General features: G+C 43.0%; 9 protein-coding genes across 9 annotated transcripts; 3 read left to right on the plus strand and 6 right to left on the minus strand.

Annotated features, from left to right (window-relative positions):
- Nucleotides 1-215: 215 nt before the first annotated feature.
- On the minus strand, nt 216-3,084 carry L203_104389 (uncharacterized protein; the record flags this gene model as incomplete). Its single annotated transcript, XM_066213776.1, has 7 exons — nt 216-1,481; nt 1,535-1,711; nt 1,767-2,091; nt 2,143-2,473; nt 2,534-2,644; nt 2,705-2,975; nt 3,034-3,084. 7 exons carry the CDS (start codon nt 3,082-3,084, stop codon nt 216-218), a joined length of 2,532 nt encoding a protein of 843 aa, XP_066069873.1.
- A 277-nt stretch (nt 3,085-3,361) lies between these two features.
- L203_104390 (uncharacterized protein) lies at nt 3,362-4,098 on the plus strand (the record flags this gene model as incomplete). The annotated part of the gene is made up of 4 exons (XM_066213777.1): nt 3,362-3,446; nt 3,496-3,608; nt 3,657-4,028; nt 4,084-4,098. 4 exons carry the CDS (start codon nt 3,362-3,364, stop codon nt 4,096-4,098), a joined length of 585 nt encoding a protein of 194 aa, XP_066069874.1.
- A 419-nt stretch (nt 4,099-4,517) lies between these two features.
- Nucleotides 4,518-4,922, plus strand: L203_104391 (uncharacterized protein; the record flags this gene model as incomplete). The annotated part of the gene is made up of 1 exon (XM_066213778.1): nt 4,518-4,922. The coding sequence occupies one exon, from the start codon at nt 4,518-4,520 to the stop codon at nt 4,920-4,922; it is 405 nt and encodes a 134-aa protein (XP_066069875.1).
- Nucleotides 4,923-5,170: 248 nt separating this feature from the next.
- L203_104392 (uncharacterized protein) lies at nt 5,171-5,711 on the minus strand (the record flags this gene model as incomplete). The annotated part of the gene is made up of 2 exons (XM_066213779.1): nt 5,171-5,243; nt 5,395-5,711. 2 exons carry the CDS (start codon nt 5,709-5,711, stop codon nt 5,171-5,173), a joined length of 390 nt encoding a protein of 129 aa, XP_066069876.1.
- A 284-nt stretch (nt 5,712-5,995) lies between these two features.
- Nucleotides 5,996-9,498, plus strand: L203_104393 (uncharacterized protein; the record flags this gene model as incomplete). The annotated part of the gene is made up of 9 exons (XM_066213780.1): nt 5,996-6,170; nt 6,219-7,607; nt 7,684-7,712; nt 7,777-7,874; nt 7,929-8,071; nt 8,135-8,534; nt 8,588-8,977; nt 9,055-9,133; nt 9,223-9,498. The coding sequence occupies 9 exons, from the start codon at nt 5,996-5,998 to the stop codon at nt 9,496-9,498; spliced, it is 2,979 nt and encodes a 992-aa protein (XP_066069877.1).
- Nucleotides 9,499-9,723: 225 nt separating this feature from the next.
- On the minus strand, nt 9,724-10,588 carry L203_104394 (uncharacterized protein; the record flags this gene model as incomplete). The annotated part of the gene is made up of 4 exons (XM_066213781.1): nt 9,724-9,773; nt 9,865-10,009; nt 10,062-10,393; nt 10,456-10,588. The coding sequence occupies 4 exons, from the start codon at nt 10,586-10,588 to the stop codon at nt 9,724-9,726; spliced, it is 660 nt and encodes a 219-aa protein (XP_066069878.1).
- Nucleotides 10,589-12,530: 1,942 nt separating this feature from the next.
- L203_104395 (60S ribosomal protein L32) lies at nt 12,531-13,139 on the minus strand (the record flags this gene model as incomplete). Its single annotated transcript, XM_066213782.1, has 3 exons — nt 12,531-12,573; nt 12,627-12,856; nt 13,023-13,139. The coding sequence occupies 3 exons, from the start codon at nt 13,137-13,139 to the stop codon at nt 12,531-12,533; spliced, it is 390 nt and encodes a 129-aa protein (XP_066069879.1).
- A 717-nt stretch (nt 13,140-13,856) lies between these two features.
- Nucleotides 13,857-15,012, minus strand: L203_104396 (uncharacterized protein; the record flags this gene model as incomplete). The annotated part of the gene is made up of 4 exons (XM_066213783.1): nt 13,857-14,148; nt 14,207-14,718; nt 14,796-14,954; nt 15,004-15,012. 4 exons carry the CDS (start codon nt 15,010-15,012, stop codon nt 13,857-13,859), a joined length of 972 nt encoding a protein of 323 aa, XP_066069880.1.
- A 2,937-nt stretch (nt 15,013-17,949) lies between these two features.
- L203_104397 (uncharacterized protein) lies at nt 17,950-19,807 on the minus strand (the record flags this gene model as incomplete). Its single annotated transcript, XM_066213784.1, has 8 exons — nt 17,950-18,015; nt 18,066-18,165; nt 18,216-18,445; nt 18,499-18,625; nt 18,671-18,798; nt 18,848-18,958; nt 19,009-19,077; nt 19,124-19,807. The coding sequence occupies 8 exons, from the start codon at nt 19,805-19,807 to the stop codon at nt 17,950-17,952; spliced, it is 1,515 nt and encodes a 504-aa protein (XP_066069881.1).
- Nucleotides 19,808-20,962: the final 1,155 nt, after the last annotated feature.

The raw sequence follows: 20,962 nt of genomic DNA on the forward strand, positions 1-20,962 counted from the left end.
GAATTTTCAACTTTTTAGAATACAATAAAGAACGATAAACAATTTTGGTCCCGCCAGTGGAGGTCAACAACGAAGTCCTCTTCATTATAGAACTCTTTACGGAAACGATATGGCCATAAATGTAACCATTGAAGAAGTACATCACCGCAAGGTAGAATAATATAGTCTCAAATAACTCTTACAACTTGTTATTGCCGATGATCTTCAGCGGCTTCCTAACCTCTCCAATTTTGTTCTTCAAAAGCTGCAAACCGTTGATCTACTAAGTCATATACGTTTCTAGAATCTAATGGCCACGGCTCTTGTTGGTTTCCCGGAAAGGAAGACATGCCTAGAGACATGCTTTGCGCTGGCGGCGCATTGAATGAGGTCTCATTAGATGAAAGATTTGTGGTAGAATGAGCGAGAATTGTAGGAGGAGGAGGTGGTGGTGGTGGCGGAGGCGTGGAATTTGGAGGAGCTGGAGTAGCAGTACGAGACAACAACGGTCTATAATTGCCCATAGTCCCAGCATTCAGTCCATTCACAGGACTATTGGTCATCTCGCTATGAGCATCCTGCAATGAAGTTGCTACCGTACAGGCACTTGTTGGGTAAGCAGGTATAGGATTCCCGGTCGAATCCTTTCCAGGTACATTGATGGATGGAGAACTGTTTCGTAAAGCATCTGTTAAACTTGGATGTCTGTGGTCTTTACCAGGCCCAAATGTAGGTGGTGGCACACTTGGACCTGGCTTTCGGTTTAGCATACTTTCGTTTCTTTGTGATGATCCTTGCCTCGTTGATCTATCGTCTTCTTCTTCAGAATCAGACATTGTCAGATCAATCACACCGCCTCGAGCAGAGGTAGATGCAGAAGATGTTCTGCTGAAGTCTGCTCTTGAATGTTGCAAACGAGGCAAAACAAGGGGAGCAGACGGAGGGTTAAATGGTGGAGCAGATGAAGTGGGTGCATTACTCAGCCTCGATTCTGAGCCATGAGTTCTATCGTCATCGGTATCGCTGTCGACAATTTCAACGACTTTGCGTTTTTGACCAATCTCAATACTTGTTGTTCCGTTTGGAACGTGAGCCACATTGGATAAAGCGGAGACAGAAATTGAATTGATGTCGGGTTTTGATTCTGGCTCTTCTTGTTCATCGGTCCCGTTTCCTTCTCTGGGTGGAGGTACCAGCCCGGACAGCGGAGTCAGATGTGCATGTGCCTCCAACCAGCTTTTTGATCCAAACTTGTTATCTTCCGTATGCCACTCTCCATCTGGTTCTAACAAAACATCATCCACGCTATCGGGACATGCTTCTAAAATACTCAACACATATCCATCACAAACAAGATCATCGAACAAAAGTGGCTTGGAACAATGTGGACAGAGCCATTGTGGATGCACAGAGTTGGATTCGATCCACCATTGAGCATCGAAGCATTGTATATGTGAGCATTGAGAAGAACGAATGGGTTTTGTCATGCGCATGTATGATAACTAACAATATCACTTTGTGAGATACAAACATTTTAAAGATGTTGAAAACTTACAGGGTCTTTCAAACTCATCTTTACCGTACCAGCAACTATTCCATCGTCATCGTCATCCTCTTTTCTTTTTAATTCCGCCAATGCATCTTCGGGTTTTGTAGGCTCAAGTGCAACGAGACGAGTCAGAAGTTCTTCTTTCAAAGTCGTTTCACAGAATACAACTTGATAAAAAAATCTCTTTTGAAATTCACAACCTGTTAACGCATTATTTGTCTCAAATGAAATAACATACTTTTGATTGGTTCTTATTTTTTCCTGTGGTAGGTCCTCTATGTCCAAAAGTCACCCCAGTGACTTTTCCAGGTTCAACTGTCACTCTTTTGCTCTTATCGACATCAAGCGGTGGCGCGCTTCCTGCTTTTCCTCTTAAACCTTTCTCTCTAAACGGCAATATCACACCGTTTACAGCGACTTCTGGATTATTTGGGAACTCGATAGGGATATTGCGCGATGGAAGTGGTGGCTGACGCGCGTAAGTGGAAGACAGGGGGTGATAATGGTCGGAGGAAGTGCAGAAGAGTCGAATAGAGTAGTGTGGTTTTAAAGAGGGATTTGATCTTGTATCCTATAAGACGATTGTATGCCATACAAATGATGAGAGCACATACCGAGAAAACTTCACTTTATCGCATATCTCGTTCGGTAAAACCAGGTTTGTTTTTTTTCCCCGATAAGTACTATGGGACTCGTTATGGGCAATGTCAGGTAGTGTCTCAATCGAAGTGAGGGCGCGTAAAGGCTTCCACATAGGATTAGATTTCCAATCTTGTAATGTGTACTGAGGACCGGGATTGAAGACTGGCCCTAGTTTTGATGACTTAGAGATGGTCAAGGCAAAAAGTAAGGACATACGGGGAGCCACCGATCCGAGATTTGATCCTACATTGGAAGCAACAGAGGCAGCACCAAACGTTGGGCCATTGTGATAAGAGTTTCCTGCTTTGTATGCCGCAGAAATATTAGCTGATGGATTCAACCATTACTCATAGAAAGACCAACCGCTCCGCCACCGATCAACATGTCCGAATCCTGATCCTATTCCATTTACACCACCATAACCAAGCCCACTGCTTGATTCAAACGTCGCCGTGTTTGGTCCAGCTGCCGTTGCTACCTCATTGTAATCTCTTGAGCTTATTCTCGCGTTTAACGTGTTCGATCCACTCGCACTTGGTATACTTGGTGGTGCCCCCACTCCTCCTATAGGCTCCCATCCCAGTCCCCGACCTACTCTTTCGCACCAATACCTACACTCCCTATACGATTCAAAATCTTGCCTAGCCTTAATTGCGTAGAAAGCTGCTTGAATTTTTGATATTATGTCGGCTTTGCGATCGCTGGACCGTATATATATCCCTGCCGGACCGTAAGTGGATAAGATGGTTGCGAATTGCTTGAGGTATGGTACAGTATGCGCAGGAATAGACCTCGTTACAAATGACTGATATCACGAAAGGTGATAAGCCAGAGCTTACAGAACACGCACGAAGAAGCCATACCTCAAAATCAGCCCAAGAGGTCTGTGTCGGAGGATCGGTGTTGGCTGTCATAATAAAAGGTGAGGCTAGACGAGTGAGATTGGGCGTTTCAAGCCAAGGGGTATGCTTTCAATTGAACTTGATCTGCATTAAGTGTCAGGTTTTCTAAGTGGTGCTTTTTGAATAAGTATTGTCGAGAAAAAACAAATGAAACAGATTGAAGAAAGATGTAGATAAATTGAAATGATATTAAATGGTGAAAGAGAATTTGATTCCGTTCAATGACAGAACCCAACAATTCACTTTCAAAGTGTGCTTTTTGTCTTTAAAGATGTATTAAGAGAAAAAAATGTCAGTCAATCAATCTTTGCCGAAACAAGAAAAAGAAGCCAATGAATTGGCCCAGAGGAAAAAGGAAGAGGAAGAGCAGGCCAGTATGTATAAGTGTTACCTACCAGGACACACTTTACTAAAGAGGAACAGAATTACCATATAAATGGACACAAGAGTTGGATAATGCCACTATATCGCTGCCTCTTCCAAAGGGAACCAAGGGAAAGAATTTGACTGTGGATGTTCAAAGAAGAAAACTCAAAGTGTGTCACTTTGATCACACCAAAGATGTACTTACAAGGCAATCTCAGGTGCAATTAAAAGAAGACAAAGAGCCTCTGATTAGCGGAGACCTGTTTGACGACATCGTTGCGGAAGACTCTTCATGGACGATAGATGACAACGTATTGACGATTGAACTCGAGAAGTACTCGTCGCGTATCGGTAAACCTCGCTGGTGGCCGCACATCTACACTCACCATCCCCAGATTGATACCACGAAGATCGTTCCAGAGCCAACTACATCCCTCTCAGACTTGGACCAAGAGACGAGAGGAATGGTCGAGAAAATGATGTTTGATAACAGACAGAAAGCACTTGGGCAACCAACAAGTGACGAGTTAAAGAAACAAGAAGGGATTCAGAGGTTTATGAAACAACATCCAGAAATGGATTTCAGTAACGTATGACTGTATTTTGGCATGACCGACCGAGAAACATCAGCTAATTATGTGTTAGGCAAAAATTGGATAAGTATTCATAGCTTAACTGTCATTGAAATATCAAAGACTCAAAACAATATTGTATCATCTATATGCACACTTTGCTATAAGATGTTGACCATGAATTCTACTGTAAGGTCTTAAATTGAACACAAGGACTAGCATATAGAGGAGTTCAGCAGAAACAAGGGCGAGCACCTTTGATTAGGCATCAAATGGTAAAGAAAGCATATCCTGTTACCTCCTTTCATCGTCACAATCTAAGCATCTCCCTTTTACAAATTCATTATCCTCTTGTCTCTCTTGTTTGGTGTTTCCGGAAAATCAAACACCGCATGAGAATTATAGGCAAAACAAGCAGGAAAATCTGTAAAGCCACAAAATTATCAGAGACAATCAGAAAAGGCCTATCAAAGGTGATAAAGGATCAGATTGTGCAAGACAAAGCAGATGTACCTAGGAAAAGCCCTCTCTGAGGCCGTTCTCATCACCCTCATCATCCTCGGACTGATAGTCGTTAGCTCAAGCCCAGATAAATCTACCTCCTCTTCTACAAATCGGGATAACGGGGAGCAGAGACCACCGAAGACGCAGAAAGACCAGAAGACGGAAGATAAGAAGGACAAGGAAAAGTCTGGAGACTCTCAGTCCAGAACCACACCCGACAAGGCTGCCGAAACCGGTTCAGAGCCGGAATCGAGCGCGCCCCCTACTCCAAGTACGACAGACAGAGGGGGATCTAAGGAAAGTAGAACAGTTCATCATGTCAGAGATGGTGACACGGATTTGTATGTGGAAAGTGATGGGAAAACTCGCTTTGGAATAACAGGAGGCGAGAGACAGAGAAGACGCTAAGGATTGTGTCTAGATTGGAAATGGATAAGAAAAGGTGTCATTAGAAGGATCAAGGCTTGAGATAGTCTGTAAAGGTTTGTTCCAGGACTGGAATGATATGCCATCTATTTTCCAAACTTTCTTATAATACTTTTCTTGGTGTCATTCAGAGTGCATCCCATACTCATCACCTGTTCACCTGAGGTTCCTGTAGCCCACCTCTAAAAGATGCCGCTTTGTTCTTCTGTAACATGCAATAGAGGAAAACATCAAGCGTCATCACTAAGAGGCTCAAAATATCGCCATTGTGAGGGTTGTGGTTCTTCTGAAAGAGGTTCCCAGCTAAGATAATGAAAAATGGGTCAGCCTACAAAATACGATATTAGTATAAACTGCGAGAGAAGGCTCAATAGTGGACTACAGGCAATGTAGAGCCATGTATAGGTTCCAGCTAGCCAGCCAGTCTCTGCTGCTCATTGTAAATCAAGCTCACCTCTTCCATTCTTTGATCTTGACGACTAGGCCTTCTTCTCCTTTTCCTTCCTCGATCAAAAGCTCAACCATTTTGCCCAACTCTTTCTCAACTTTCTCTACGTCACCTTGCGCTTTCTGCACAACATCAAGTCTGTGCTTTGTGACTGCTTCCGTAGCTTGGCGGTATACAGAAGTTGGTGGAAGGGTGCCAAGGGATGTGAGGGTATTGCTGTAAATGGCTGTGAGTGCTGGAAGCGGGTCAGGATGTACCGTAAGGCCCGTCAGATTTGTGGATGATTTAAGGGCCGAGAAAACTGCTCTCGAAGCTCGTAACATGGTTGTGGTGACTTGTAATAAGAATGTAATGAAGTTGCAATGAAATTGAGGAAAGAAGTCAATCTGGTAAAGTTCATTTGTATTTGCGGTTCTAAATATATATTACGTAAAAGTCGTTCATGAAGTGGTGGAGGCACAACGCGTCTTTCAGTAGTTGACTCAACTATTTCTTTTCTTTATTCTTTTCTAATTCCTTTTCCTTTCCTGAAACAAATGCTATTTGACTGTCAAACGAAAGTTCAATGTAGACCAATAAACATAACAGCCTAGCTACATCAAGCACCATGCCGTCCTCACCACCGCTGCCACCATACTTTGCAGAAGAGCATGACACGCCATACAGAATGTCAATGTATGTGACGCTGCTGAAAGAGATGATAAGCACTGTGCTCGCCGAAGAAGACTATCTTTTCACGAGTCAAGAGTTATGGGTGCTTGACTACATTATGTCTCTTCAATGTATGCTCCTCGTCTTTGACTTGCTACAACTGATCATCAAATTTATAGACGAACCCCTTTACTTGCTTACACGTCTCCTTTTAAGACGTCCTGGTAGGGTCCACACACTCTCAAGTCTGCTCGAAGCATATTCTGAGGACATTGGAGAGCATGGAGTCAAAGATGCTATGAAAATGCTGCTTGAGTCCTTAAATTTACCAAGAGAGGTTATCGAGCCCATCAATGCAGCATCTACCCCTTCAAAGGTCGCAGCTGAATTAAGTTTTCCAACAACGCCCAATCTACCTTTCCATTCCCCCTACACTTCCGCTTCAACCTCAGATTCAGAATTGAGGAGAATGAAAGCCAAAAAACCATGGTCAGATATCTCATCAGGGTTGTCACCAGAAGAAGAGCGGGCCGATCCTGATCTAGCTGAAGCCCTCAAGGAAAGTTTGTGGGCCGCAAAGGTAAGAAGAATTGATGTGGACGACGAAGACCATGAAAATCTCGACAGACAAGATCGAATGATTCCGGCGAAAACAAGCTGTACTCTTCCCCAGTTTTCTCTTACTCCTATTCTCTTGCCCCCTATAAGTTCTTTGACTATCCCTTCTACCTCCCTCCCGCTTTCCACTCTTCTTAGTGCTATTCCATTAGATGACCTTCGTAGACTTGCCAAATCCCGTAAGATACCCGCTTCCTCTCTTAGTAATCGAAAAAGCATGGAAAAAGCTTTGCTGAGTCTTGCAAAAAGGCAGAGTGTTTTGACATTTTCTCCAACAAAAAATTCAAACTCTCTATCCAAAGACAGGCCAATACTTCAAACAGCTGCGTTGAGGATGACAACGCAGTCACCAGATCAAGAAGAATGCAAGTCTTCCGAGTCACTTCTAATCTCGGCAGTCCTCTCTATTCTCGGTCCCGCCCTCGTCATTAACCCAGCATTACAGATCCTCATTAATAGAGTCAACCTCGTATTCTCCCGAGTACCCCCCACCGCAGACAATAACACTAGTTTGATGTTACCAGCTATATTGGCAACGTCTCATAAACGACCGTATCCTATGTATACACCACAAAGAACAAGAGTCTGGAAGAGTCGGGCAGCGCTACTCGTGTGGGAGAGGGCGATTGGGTGGGAAGGCGTTATAGAGGCGGCAATGGGGGACTGGGAGCAGAAAAAAAATGCTGGGGATGGAGTTAGGCCTGGCGCTATGTTTGGGAGTCAGAATGAAACGATTTTAGGAGAAGGAATGTGGATAAACAGGAGAGATGGAGCAACAATTGTCAAAACCATATGGCAAAACGTATGGCCTATCTGGCTCCAAATGGTCAAGAACGAACATCCTCGTGATGATAAGGCTTTTGGAAAACAGGGTGAGAAAGGGCAGCAGGATGTTGAAAAGAGAGTATCGAGACAACTTGGAGGTGTGCTTGGGGACAGGTTCGAGATAGGTACGTCTTCATACTCTCTTTCAGTTCTTCCATTTCTTTCTTGTAAGGGTCCTACAAGATACCAACACTGAAATAGGTCATGTCCTTACTAGGATAGTATACAAAGTACGTCTCTTCTTCCCAGCTTAGAGCCAAATATACGAATTGCTGATTTTTCTATGGCTAACAGGGAGCTGAAGCGTTGGGTGTTTTGCATGAATACGACATGGAGTGTACAGTTTTACGAGCCTTGCTCAAACAAAAGAGATGGAGAAAAGGTAAACGCGGGTATGTTTGCCACTCGCTTGGAACTTCAAACCTTCCCTGATCTTGAGTATTAAGAGCATGGTACGATCGTCTTGCCCTAGTTCTAATGACACACTACAAAAACTCGCCTCGTCTCTCCATCAGGGAAAAAGAAGAGAAGTTGGGAGAAGCAACACAAGTTTGTATTGATGGATTGTTGGATGACGATACCCATCTCAGTTTGTCTCTTCTTGACAAAATTATCAACGAATACAGCTTGACTAATTGGAGCTGTACAATAGTTTACCGTCCAGGTCTATCACGACGTCTGACCAGACTAGAAAATAAACTCAAGCTTCCAGCAGATGAAAGGCATATAAGTTATGCCTCGTTGCTAAAATCTGAAACGCGAGAAGTAACCGCGATAAGATTGCCTGAAAACCGAGGACAAACCCACATAGCTCTGCTTTCAGGAAAAACGCGTTCTAGATCTTTGTCTGGTCGGAGCGATAGAAAAAGATCAAGATCAAACAGTATTCTGGAGAGTAGAGAGGAGAAAGGCTTTAAAATGAAGAACAAAGATGGAGAAAGTTGGCAAGGTCAAGAAAAATTAGTAGGGAAAAGTCTCTGGATGGGAAAAGTAGGCGAAGTTGGAGTTGAAGAGTGGGTGCTGGAATGGTGGGCCAAGAAAGGTTACAAGGGGTGTGTTTTTATTTCCACTCATAAATGTTTGCTTCGCATTAAACACCTTCTAGCTATCACTCTGAATCAAGCATCCTTACTACATTTTTTACACTCTTGTTATGGCCTGTCATCTTTCATCCTCTACCTGGCTCTTTTCAAACGCCCCATCAGACAGCTCCACTAGATCTTGGTGAAGATACTTTTTCCTTTTATCGTCGTGACTTACTTGAAGAGCGGCTGGCATTTATCTCCTCAAAAACGAGCAACGCACTCGAGCTTTTGAGAGAAACTGATGAGAGGGAAAGAAAGAGGGGTACATGGGCAGTGGGGGTCAATTGGAGATTTGAAAAACAAGATTTGGAGGAGATTTTGGAATGTGTGGGAGGAAGGGCGATGAGTGGGATTTGTAGAATGTTGGCGGAAGAGTACAAATATCGTGCAAGTGGGGTTCCTGATCTCATGTGAGTGTCTTTTTGGCCTTGTCGTCGGGACAACATTCGTTCTGTGGAAAACGTGTTCAAGATTTATCCGAAAACAGTGTTTGGAACAAGGAAAAGAACGATGTCCGCTTCGTCGAAGTCAAAGGACCTGGCGATAATCTTTCAGAAACACAAAAGGTATGCTACCAGTCGTCTTCATTTTGACCTTTGTTGCGTGAATTGACAAATGGCCTGGAATGTATTCATTCAATTCTGATGAATTGCAGATTTGGGTTGATGTTCTTCTCTCCCTTGGCATACCCGTCGAGGTATGTCGTGTCAAAGCATGTCTACCTTCATCCAAGCAACTCAGCGATTTTTACGTCAAACAAAAGAAACGTAGGGCAGCAGCTGTTAACATGACTGAAACGAGCGATGAAGAATCAGAGATCAAAAAAGCAAAAACGGGTTACGGAATGACGATTGAAGACGACTGGACCGATATAGATAGTCGAAGAGAATGGGACAGTGCGGAGCGCGGAGCGAATGGAGAGAATGAATGAAAATAATAGTACAGGATGAGATATGAAGAACACATGGGATCAAAAGAGGAGGAAGATTTTGACAACGACTAGATCATGGCTTATCATTTGTATCTTTTAGAGTGCGATCTTGGGTTTTGCTCTGGGCAGTGATCCGTTGTTGTATTGTATATATGCATGGTGTCGTAGAATATTGGTGTGTACAACGTTCATACATTTCATTCTAAATGCTGGCAAGAAATAACTTCAAAACTTCTTAGGCTCGACGCCTTCTGGAGGTCTGATGGGCGTCGTCTCTATACATTCATGTCAGTCATCTCTATGCCTAACATTGCTTCAGGCTCTCTGTCTTTCTAAAACAGAACGAAGCGGCCAGACTATACCTACGTTTCCCAATACTGCTCCAGTCAGTGCTCAAGGTTGTCCCTCCGCTTTCCGTAAAACTCTTGATCATAGCTCGGCGCGTATCATCATCTGAATTGGAATAGAGCTGAGAAAAGAACTTTTGGAGTGCAGCATCACCACCTGCATTCTGTGACTTGGAGTCAGCTATCAGATATCAGATATTGAGACGATAGACATACAGGATCCGAAGAATCAACTTCATCTTCTTCAATATCAATCTTATCCCAATTCTTTCTCTCTCTAGATGCACTTTGCTGAGCCTTTAGGGGTTCTTGAGCTGCCACTTCGTTCGGAGTTAAGGTCGACATGGATAAAGGTTGGCTAGCGCCAGCAGATCCGCTTGAATCGACTAATAACCCAGGCCAATGAAGTCCTCCAGCTTTGCGTAACTTGAATTCAATCTTAGTTCCAAGTATCCTGTATGTGCTTCCAGCTTCCAATAAACCGGCAAGGGGAGAAAGCGTGATCTGGGACGGTTGGGACTCGGGCGAAATGGCTGGAAGAACAATCACTACCTGTAACAGCCAAGAAGTATCAGAACCATCCAACAACGATACAAAAGCCAAGGCAGACATGCAGAGTTATTACCAATATCAATCTTGACATCGTCTTTGACCTTGTCGTACCCTTTGACGTAGAGAGCGAGGATAAGCTCTGATGCGGTCTGATAAAAGTCATATCTGGGAATAGACATCTCAGAGGGCATGCTGTCGTGACTACAGTTGTAAATGTGAATGAGAAAGATGAAAGGAAGAATGGAAAATACGAGATGGAAAATGCCAGATGGATGACTTGTTTGGTCCAGGTGGAGGCAGTTGTAATTACTTTGGATTCTTACGATAATCATGACAAAGACAAAGAATTAAAATGACTTTGAAGCGATTTGTTGTAGAAATTGCATTTATACTAGTATAACAATGTTGTAATTGACCTTTTTCTATAGTCAAGTACAACTTACCCTATAATATTTTCAACTGTTGTCGAATTTTGCCCAAGTCTCGGTATATGGAACAGTATCTCTAACAAGACCTCAGGAAAGTTGAGAACATCATGATAGAGATGGGCATTACTATTTCCTTCATTTATCGTTGAGAAGCAATGTATAGAGTCCCAACGCCTGTTGGACGGTGACAAGAGTAATGGTGTTTGACACTTGGGTAGTCATTTTCGAGGCTTTTGCATCTTGACAGAATGAGGCGACAAGCAATTGGTACAAGTGATACTGGACGGACTCTTTGCCCGCTTCAGGAATCTGTCATGCCCTTTAAGTATGCCCAGTTAATGGCCAAGAGCCGTTGAAGGTGAAAGTACTACAAAATTTGGATTTATTGAGTAGTGCTAACTAAGAAACGTTATGTTGAATCAACCAATCCATTTTTCATATTACATCAGAATATAAACTTACTTTTAACACCTCTTGAGTTGGCATATCGGTACTGTAAGCCATGCTCACACTGATTATGCAAAACAACCTTCAAAGTTGCTCACCAGGGTTCATATCAACGATAACATTTGAAGGAATAAGACTTGGGCCGCAAAGACTTGAAAGGACCAATACAATTGATGTAGACTGGAAGCCCGACTTGATTGGGTTAGAGTATTGGTTGAGTTGAAAACAAGCCTCTGAAGCTTCCTACTTGTCGACTTGCCTGCTCTTCATTTGTGTTGCACATTCCCCTGATCATTCATATCTCTTCATGAACTTCACTCGCATTTAGCTCGACCTATCTTTCAAGTTTTAGCAACTATAAAGGTGAAAACATCCATCAACTCTTGCGTAGATTCAGCGACATTGTTCACAAGGAATTTGTGCTCGGTTGAAGCACTGAAAAGTGATTTCATAGAGATGACTCGTGACAGAACCGATAGGAATATTGCAAGCTTCTGATCAGCTGAGCCTTCTGGTAAGAACAGTCTTCAGTTTAGATGGTTATATCTGGGTTTCACCCAGTTCCACTTGCAAACTTACTTCAATTTTAGGGTTGCTTTCGGACCACAATGGAACCTAATACATTCAGCTACAGTGTCATTCTCAGCTTTGATAGTTCCCTGACTAACCGAGCAGACGAAGTGCATATTGAGATCTCAGTTCAGTAATCATGTTAGTTTGGGCATCCTGTCAAACTGAATGGACAAAGAGATGCGGTAAACAACGACGACAATTCTGCGGAAACAGAGCACTGTTCAGCGTAAACATTAGTATCGAGATAGGTTGTGTGATATGCGAGGTTATGTCTCTGAGAGGATAAACGTAATGTTTTACCACTATCACGATCTTGAAACAGTTATCTTGATTTTTCTGAACATAAGCTTCACTAAACACTAATTGTGTAGGACATCCACAGGAGAAATTGACTGCGTTGATGCATCAGTCATCAGCCTTATGCAATTTGAACCAAGTGCGATTTTCGTAGAGTCGTTCGATTGACAAAATTGTCACAGAAAAACCTCTTCAGTTCTCTATTCTTTCAAACAATGGTTGGTCACTTGGTGCACTATTGATGTGCATTTTGAATTATACCGAGTCAACGATGATGTTGATTGAATGGATAAAATTTGTTGATTCTTATGGGCCCACTTTGCATCTGCATCATGTTCTTCTGTGTTATGCAAATACATCACCCAACCTGTAGAAGCTAACCTCGGATCTAAGCCTCTTCGGTCCTGAGCTTGGCATCGGCGTTGGTGACCCTAAGATTTCAGGTCAGCATGTTATCACTTTAAATTCAAATTACTTCACTCACTTGACACCTAAAACCTTGGCTCTGGCAATGATCTCGATTCTCTTCTTGCTGCTTACACCGTGGGCGATGGAGGCGGCGTACTTGCCAGAGTGCATCAACAAAAGCTCAAGCTCGGACAGGTTGTGAACAAGGAGCTCCTTGTGACCGGAAGGAAGGAGATGGCGGGTCTTCTTGTTGGAACCGTAACCAATCTTGGGCATGGGGATTTGGCCCTTGAATCGACGACGAACCTGTGAATACAAGTCAATAAAAAGTCATTCAATCAAGTAATGATAGGCGAGGGATTCTAGAGCGCAATTCGACATGTGTGTTTGGCATGACCTTGTTGATTTGCTGAGTCTATGCCAATGCCCGCTCCCAAATCACCATGCCTATCCGCTTCAATATCTAACGCACCCTGTTGTCGATACCCTTGGGCTTTCTCCAAGACTCCTTAACGCCATGGTACCTATCGGACTGATGCCTTTTGAAGTGCTTTGTGCGCTTCTTAACGATGGGAATGTGAGAAGGCATTTTTCTGCTGTAGACAAGGTTAGAAAAGATCAGCAATTTCTTTTGACAAGATACCCACAGAAAGTCTTGACGGTTAGTTCAAGGCCAATTTCAACAAAGCCTTCAAATGACCAGCGAAACTGCGCTGGTCGGAGAAATGTAAAATCCCGACGAGTGGCGAGAAGCACATCTAATGTTGTGATACGTAATATTCGTTTTGTTTCCGCTACTCTTATCACCGATCCGATTGTGGCGACAGCTAATGTTTTGTCTTCTATCGGCAACGCTAGAAATCTCGCGAAAAACTTCATCGTTGAACAAGACCGCTACGGATGATTGGATAGAAAGACATGTGCCATTGGCAATGTCATGCGTAGAACACAACAGCAATAAGCATGCGACCGTTGTCTTCCTTGGTAATGCCGTTCTTAGACAAATGTGTGAATATCCACCTTGTAAATGACCGTAATCTTATTATAATTGTACGAGGTAGTCAAAAGCAACCCAATATCCATGCTCGCAATGTTCGCAAAAACACTCCTGCTCGTTTTCAATGACAGATTCTGGCTATGCAACAATGAGTGTACAAGAAAGAGGCTATAATGACTCAAGCGAACGGTATCCCATCCATAAACCATGAGATGGTAAAATAAGTTGGTGTGTTCTTTTATTTGCCTCTAGATTGCTATCTCAAAGCCCAACTATAACGGTATTAGTCAGAAACCCATGTCGGAATACTCACGCCTTGATCACATATAAATACTCAGGCATGCCTTCCTGCACAACCTCCTTCACCACCTCAAGGCCAGCGTCGGCAAAGACTTGTAGCCATTTTGCAGTTGATCTAGTCAAACTGCTAGTTTCTTCGTCTATAAACTCATGCGCAACTCCACCCGGAGCATCGTTGCAGCAGTTTTCTTTGACAAAGATAAATGTCTCACAGTCATCCCTCAATGCAGCTTTTGCATGGCGAAGAAAAGTGACAAGATCTAGATGATTCATGTGGCCGAGACACCATTGGCACCATATTCTGTTTATGAAAGTCGTCTGTCAATCATTGAGTCTCTCCACAAGATGAATATACGTACACGTCGTATCGTACATCTTCACCATCAAAACCGCCATATCCGCCTCTCTTTTCACCAACAAGACCAATCTCTTTTCCACCTACGGCAGGAGACTTTGGATTGAGGGATTGTAATTCTCTTTTGATGAATTTCACTCTCTTCCCTCGACCTATTTTTGCCTCGTCGGAGCGGCGCTTAAGCTCTTTCCACATCTCTAGCTCGGTCTTCGTGGAGGGTTTAGGCGGAAGATCATGAATAGGCAAATCTCTCCATTCTCCAGAAACTGCAGAACGGTAGGCTTCACCAACAAACTTCTCCACAGGCTCGACAAGGACGACATCGTCAAATAAAGGTATCAGAACGTTCCTGGTCACTCGGCCAATGCCAGCCCCGACGTCCAAAGCGACACGACGATGAGCAGGAGGTGTTAATGGAGCGATAGAAGGACAAAGAGGATTGGAAAAAGGCGACAGAGATGGCAACATCGAGAGAAGGAGAAGACGGGAAGACAATTGTTCGATATGCGGGACGGGCTAATACAGCGATCACAATTCAGACATTAGTCAAGTCGTTGAATGGCTTCAGCCCGAGCAATTCGCCTCGCACATACTCCAGTTCCAAATCCTCCCAAGACACCATCTACACTGGCCTCAATGCCATCCCAATACTCCAACCCTTTCTCATAGTTGGGATCGGGTGCAGGCTTCCTGACTTTCTTGAGCGCACTACCAACGACGGAGTTGGGTTTACGTCTCTTGAAATCTGGAACCTACAATGCGTTAGATCATAGGCTTCATTGGCGGATGATTGCTATATACCTCAATCATTTTTTAAGTATTCTGAGAAAGTCAGTATTTAAAGTAATTAAGTAAAGAGCTATCTACAACAAACTTGACCAATTCTTTGAGCAGACCGAAGAGTAGAGGAAAGAAATATTTATTGTAAGATATAAACAAACTAATAAAAAGAGGAATGGAAAAGGACAATAGTTGAAGATTGAAATCGTGTTATTCAAAATTGTATACTTTGAACCTCCACCATCATCCGCATCCCTGTCACGTTTAGGTCTACAGCAACAAGTCTCTCGCAACACTCATTCACAACGAATCCACCCTTGAAAAGTTGGGATGCAATGCCGTGACAGGAAGACATGCTCTTATCGTATTCGCCTCGAAAACAGCCAACCTTACTCGAAGCTTTAGGTCATTACCACACCTTTTGTTTCGTCACTATGAAATAACAACGTTACTTCAAAAGAGCCAAGAGTTGAAACATATTTTAATTTGAACAGCAAAGACTTCTGAGAGCGTTCGTCTCAGCCTTGCCTTTCAATTTGACAAATGCCGTCCAAATTGATAGTTTCAAGACAGAATTGACAGGTCATCAATAGCTCAAGGTATCAGTAAGCTTAGCAATCATTTAAGCGATAAAGCAATGCTGCTGGGTTCTTTGCACACATTCATGCTAAGACAGCCCTTTCCATCTCCCCACAAACCCCATTCTCGTGACATCAAACTCGCGCTTGACATTGTCGGCTGAGAAGCCAAGGAGAATTGTTTACCTTGAAGCGAGTTAGAAACTAGGCAAACACAACGACAGATGAACGTACTTGGATCTAGCTCTCATCTTTCTCCTCTTCCTCCTAAGTTTCCTCATTCTCTTCTTACGCCACTTCTCACGCATGCTAACGCAGTGTCAGTTCATTTGAAAAGTGGATAGAAAATCAAAGATGAGTTCGAGAATGAAACATTGGGTTTACAGGCTTCAGCTTCCGAAAGGTCATCCACCAAAAGAAAAGAACAAAGGCGCCTCAGTGTTTACCAACTTCTTCTCCCATCGTAGAATCCCATAATCTGTAGTATCCCATAGAGCCATAAGACTTACTTGAATAATTGTGTTTGAAAAGCGTGGCTTGAAAGAAAAGAAAAGAAAGAAAGAAGTCGATTTGATATGACGAGCAAGGGCACACAGTGTGGAGCTAGATAATTTGATTCCGTTTTGATTCCGTTTTCGGAGTTTAATATCTTAAGACCGATTTAGTCGCGAAGATTTTACTATCGGTCCACTAAAAGTCAAAACGTCCCTTTCAGATAATAATATCAGACTCGCAAAGTTTAACTACTAATTCTCTTCTTTAGGCTCTTGAGAACACTTGAATTGTTCCATGACTTAGGAAATAGACTGTCAGTCAAGACTCGAGATGTTAGTGTAGCTTTGTCACTGGCAGGAGAGCCATGGCTAAACATACAGCCGCACGAAGGTTTTGTATAGATTCGACGTGTTTGCTTAAATCTTTAGTTTCGAGAGTCTAGCTTGAAGAAAATACTGAGGAAACTCTCTGGTTCTGACCTCAAATTATCCTTGATCAGCTTTATCGAATTATCTCTTAGCCACAAGTTGGCCTTGCTTGAATGGTTTATGTTTGATAATCTTGTCACCAAATAGGAGTCAACGTGCTTGGGCACACCTAACAGGTATGAAGCAGGCTGAATGCCAGGATCCTCACCTTACAATAATGAATATCAACTGAATGAAATTGAGGAATATCGGTTAATTAAATGATTAGTGGATGGAAAACCTGTCAGCGAGCAACAAGGATTTTGCGGTGAAACTTCAGACCCGAAGGGCCTGACTACATATTGATCCAGAGACCATCTAGTACTTCCACGAACAATTCCATGTCCGGAGAGCAAAGGTCTAAGTATTACTGAAAAAAGTTTCGTGTTGGCTTCTCTTATCTTCTACCATATCACATTGCTGAGTTGGGGGAGGCAGGGTTTTCATATTGATCAGCTCCATCTCCTAGGTGCTTATACTGCTGAAAGGAAGCGTTAGAACCTGATGCACAGCGTCTTGCGATTTTTGTCATTTAACGCAGACAGAAGCTTCAAGATAACTACTATGGAATATGGTGCTTGTCGTGATGAACAGTATTCAGCAGGGAATAGTCCGACAAAGTAGAAATTACTTTCAGCCTCACTGATAAAATACTCAGAGCGACACCACCTTCCAAACTTCTGAATGATTTCAGTCCTTTTACATGATCCAGATATTGAACAAAATGTAGGCTCTTTAACTTGGCTGCCTGCCATACAGATATAGATTAGTTTGATATCACTCGGGCGATCATTCCAGACCCTGTTTATTTTCAAGAGTAGACAAGGTAAGCGTAATATACCATAACAGCTTGTGATTAAAGTGTATATAGGGTATTTTGGATATTCACGAATACAATATGACAAACGTATTGAATATCATCATCAGCATACTCTTCTTTCTCTGAGTTATTGTCATAGATGGATTATGTCTTTGAACCTTGAACCTCAAGGCTTTGGTACGAGGTAAAGCTTCGTCGAGAATTGTCCAACTGGAATAGAAGATGGCAGCTATTTAACATTGATTTTCTGGGAGCTATGATCAACAAGTCCTAGTAACTTCTCAGGTTCTATTGGGAGTTACCAGATCTTGCTTTTCATGGCTGATGTGACTACAAGACACTTCAGGCCATGCCGACCAGATGATCGGGCAGGCAACAGAAAAATTGAAAAACCCTCATAACCCAAAAGATTAGATAAACGAAATTTCGGACATTTAAGCACCATCTATGTATATACACCAAGATGTGCCCGACATTTTCATATCCAAAAGATCCACTCTATTTGTAATACAAACTCTACATTTGCGATTCCTTTATACGTCTTTCATGTCAATCTGAAAAGATTTTAATATGGCAAGAAGATAAAGTGGAGAATAAAAGATAAAAGCTATGACCGTTCCAAGACCTTTGTCTTTTTCTTCTTTTCTTGATATTCCACATAGCCATACCATCCCTAAAACACAAATCAGTATATCTTTGCGCGAGTGACGGAAAAACACGTACACCACCAATGAGAGTGAGGGCAATGCCGATACCATTTGTTGGGGTGATTGGGATGTTGAATAAAATAACCGCCAAAGCAATCGTCAGGACTTGCTTACAACTGCCATTTTCATGAGCTGTTATCGCTTTACAAAGATGTTAATAGCTTACTTGGCGCTAACTGTCATTGTTAAAGCACCTGCCTTCTTATTGGCGGTGAAGCTAACAATATTCAGGCCACATGCGATTATTCCATTTACTAAGAGTGCAACAGCCTTGCCGCTCGTCATCTGGGTAGCGCCAAATGCTTGAACTCGAGAAAGTTCACCAGTCAAGATAGAAAAGATGGTACATTGAATGAAAGCTAGTGGAGACATACGCATAAGAAGGTCAAGAGGGTGCTGTTTCAGTGTTAGCTTTTGAAACATAAAAAAAGATGGATAGTCAAACACACAAGTTTTAGACGGCCGCCACCGCCTGTTTGTATTAAATTGGTGACCACAGTCTTCAAAGCTGCCAAAAATGTGCCAAGCAAGGTCAAGACTAGGCCCCAAGCAGTAAAATAATAATCCCCATAAGTCCTAACTTTCATTAGCTTTGCCAAAAAACACCCATGTTTGACATACGCAAATCCTACACCAGCCACTACAGGAAGCAAAGAAATGAGCTTTATAAAGCTAAAACTGGAGCCAAGGAAAACGGTGGAAATTAAAATTGCAAAGAGCGGAGTAGAGGCGCGAACGACTTGATGAAACTACATCCATCCATCAGCCGGTTCCAAGAAGAAAAAGTTGACGACGCACCGGTACAGTCACCAGCTGCAGCGATAAATTTGAGACGGCAATGTTAATCGTGTAGAGTATAGAAAACGCAGCAAGAATGATGTTTTCTTTTTGCGTGAGATGTGATGGAGTCTGGTACAAGCACAGTAAGCCAAGTCAAAAGAGTGTGTCTAGATACGTACAAAGACTCCTCTCTCCAGGGCGATATAACACCCCGCACACCCTGAGAGAGCATGCAAACCAGTCAAAGTCTGCAAAGCGCATCAGAGGTGATGCACCGAGAAGAAAGAAACGCACATAAGGAAACGGAAAGCTGACGAGCACAAATTTGTTAAAGAGCGTCAACCCGAGATTTAATACAAAGTACATTCCTAGCCAATACCCCACGCTATCCGTATACGAGACTTTAGCTGGATGCACTGTAGGTGTAGAAACATGGTTGATTTCCTTCCCGGTTAGGAGGCGATATGACTGAGACTCTGCTTGTTCTTTGTAGTGGACAGAATTTGCACGCAAGTGCGGTGGGTCATACAGATTGATCTTATTCGAAAAGGGAGAGAAGTGCAGATAGTCTTCGCACTTTTCTACAGTGTCCTTGCCAGGGTTAATCACCCTCCCACGGGGCTCTTTCCATTGGTAGCCAATGGCCGATGAACTTGCAAAAGCGTTGTCAGCGACAGCAGTGCTGGGGTGTGGTGAGAGGGAGCGTGATCGTGGTGGAGATGACAAACTACCGAGCAAAGACGGAAAGAGAGAAGAGACACCGGGCCAGTTGCTGTTATTTTCCTCAGCCATATTCCTTCCTTCTCGATGTTGCTCATCAGACTGAGATTCGCTTTGCTGCCCAGGGTCGGATCGAATTGGGCCGCCGTTAGGAGCTGTGAGAAGCGGGTTAGGCGAGTGGAACTCTATGCCCATACCAGGCAAGACTGGCTGCTCATCTAACGAGACAGGCGACGCCGCAGATTGTTCACCCGGCATTTCGGAAGCGACCTATCTCTACGCTGCAACTCGAGCGCGCATATACTGCTTTCTAGTTTGTAGGGTAAGATTTAAAGGTAAAAAGTATAATCAGAAAAAGTTTGAATGGAAGAAATATGAGTAGTTTGAAAATTGGAGACGCGAACTTGAGGGATAAGAAAGCGAATTATATAGAGATCGGCCTCCACCGACACGGTTTATTTAATCATTTATCAAAGTTCTATCTATTCTCAAAATTTACTTGAAATTGTGCATAACCTTTGCATGATTATATCCCTCTTCAAGCAGGTCATTTAATCGATTCGGGTTGATCGAGCCAACTCACCCAAGCTGAGGCTTCTACAATGGGTGCCACTTCAATTCAAAATCTGTATCAGTGACTGCCTTTTCTTGGGTTGCTCTGTGAATCAGTCACCCACATACTCTGCAGTTTGATCATTTGGCATCGAAGCCTAACGCCTTCTGCGATTTTTCTTGGATACGAGCAAGCGCGGTACATCTCTGTTTGCGTCTTATTCATCTAGAAAGGGAATAGAAATCAACTCACCGATGGAATCCGCTCGCCACGAGTGGAAGCAATAGATGCTTTTGGACGTTGGCGGATTGTTGGACGATCGACGGTATTCAGAATCTTGAGAAGGATTACGAAGCCTGATAGTCAGAGCTGGGAGAGAAGATGTTGATAGATAACATTGTAATTGTCGTAATTATGCCCTGCGTTCTGAGCGTGAGACGCTATTTGGTGGGTTGATGCAAGGATGGATAGGCCATTTTCCTCAGTCTTTAAGGTGTATATACCAAGACTGTTCAAGTCATGTAATCCTTTTACAACCTTGCTAAACTTTGATTACCTAACGGTTCTTTTTCAGAATTGACTGGCATTATAGATACTATAACAAAAGGATTTATTCATACGATGTGAACTCTAAGAGCACTGAGAGACCGAGGTCCTTACCGACACGATGTCTTCTGACGAGACTAATTGAGAGGACGACGTTTGCAAGAGAAGCGGTAGATGTAAACGAGACAAAAGGAAGATGGCCAAGGTAGACGAGCCTTGAGATGGTCAGTATCATAGGCAGGCGAACCTAGAATTCTGTCATTTATCTTTACATAGCCGAACAGAGAAAATTCAATAGCATCTATATCTTGTGC

Source organism: Cryptococcus depauperatus, chromosome 5, assembly GCF_001720195.1.
Source record: "Cryptococcus depauperatus CBS 7841 chromosome 5, complete sequence".
NCBI classification, from domain to species: Eukaryota; Fungi; Basidiomycota; class Tremellomycetes; order Tremellales; family Cryptococcaceae; genus Cryptococcus; species Cryptococcus depauperatus.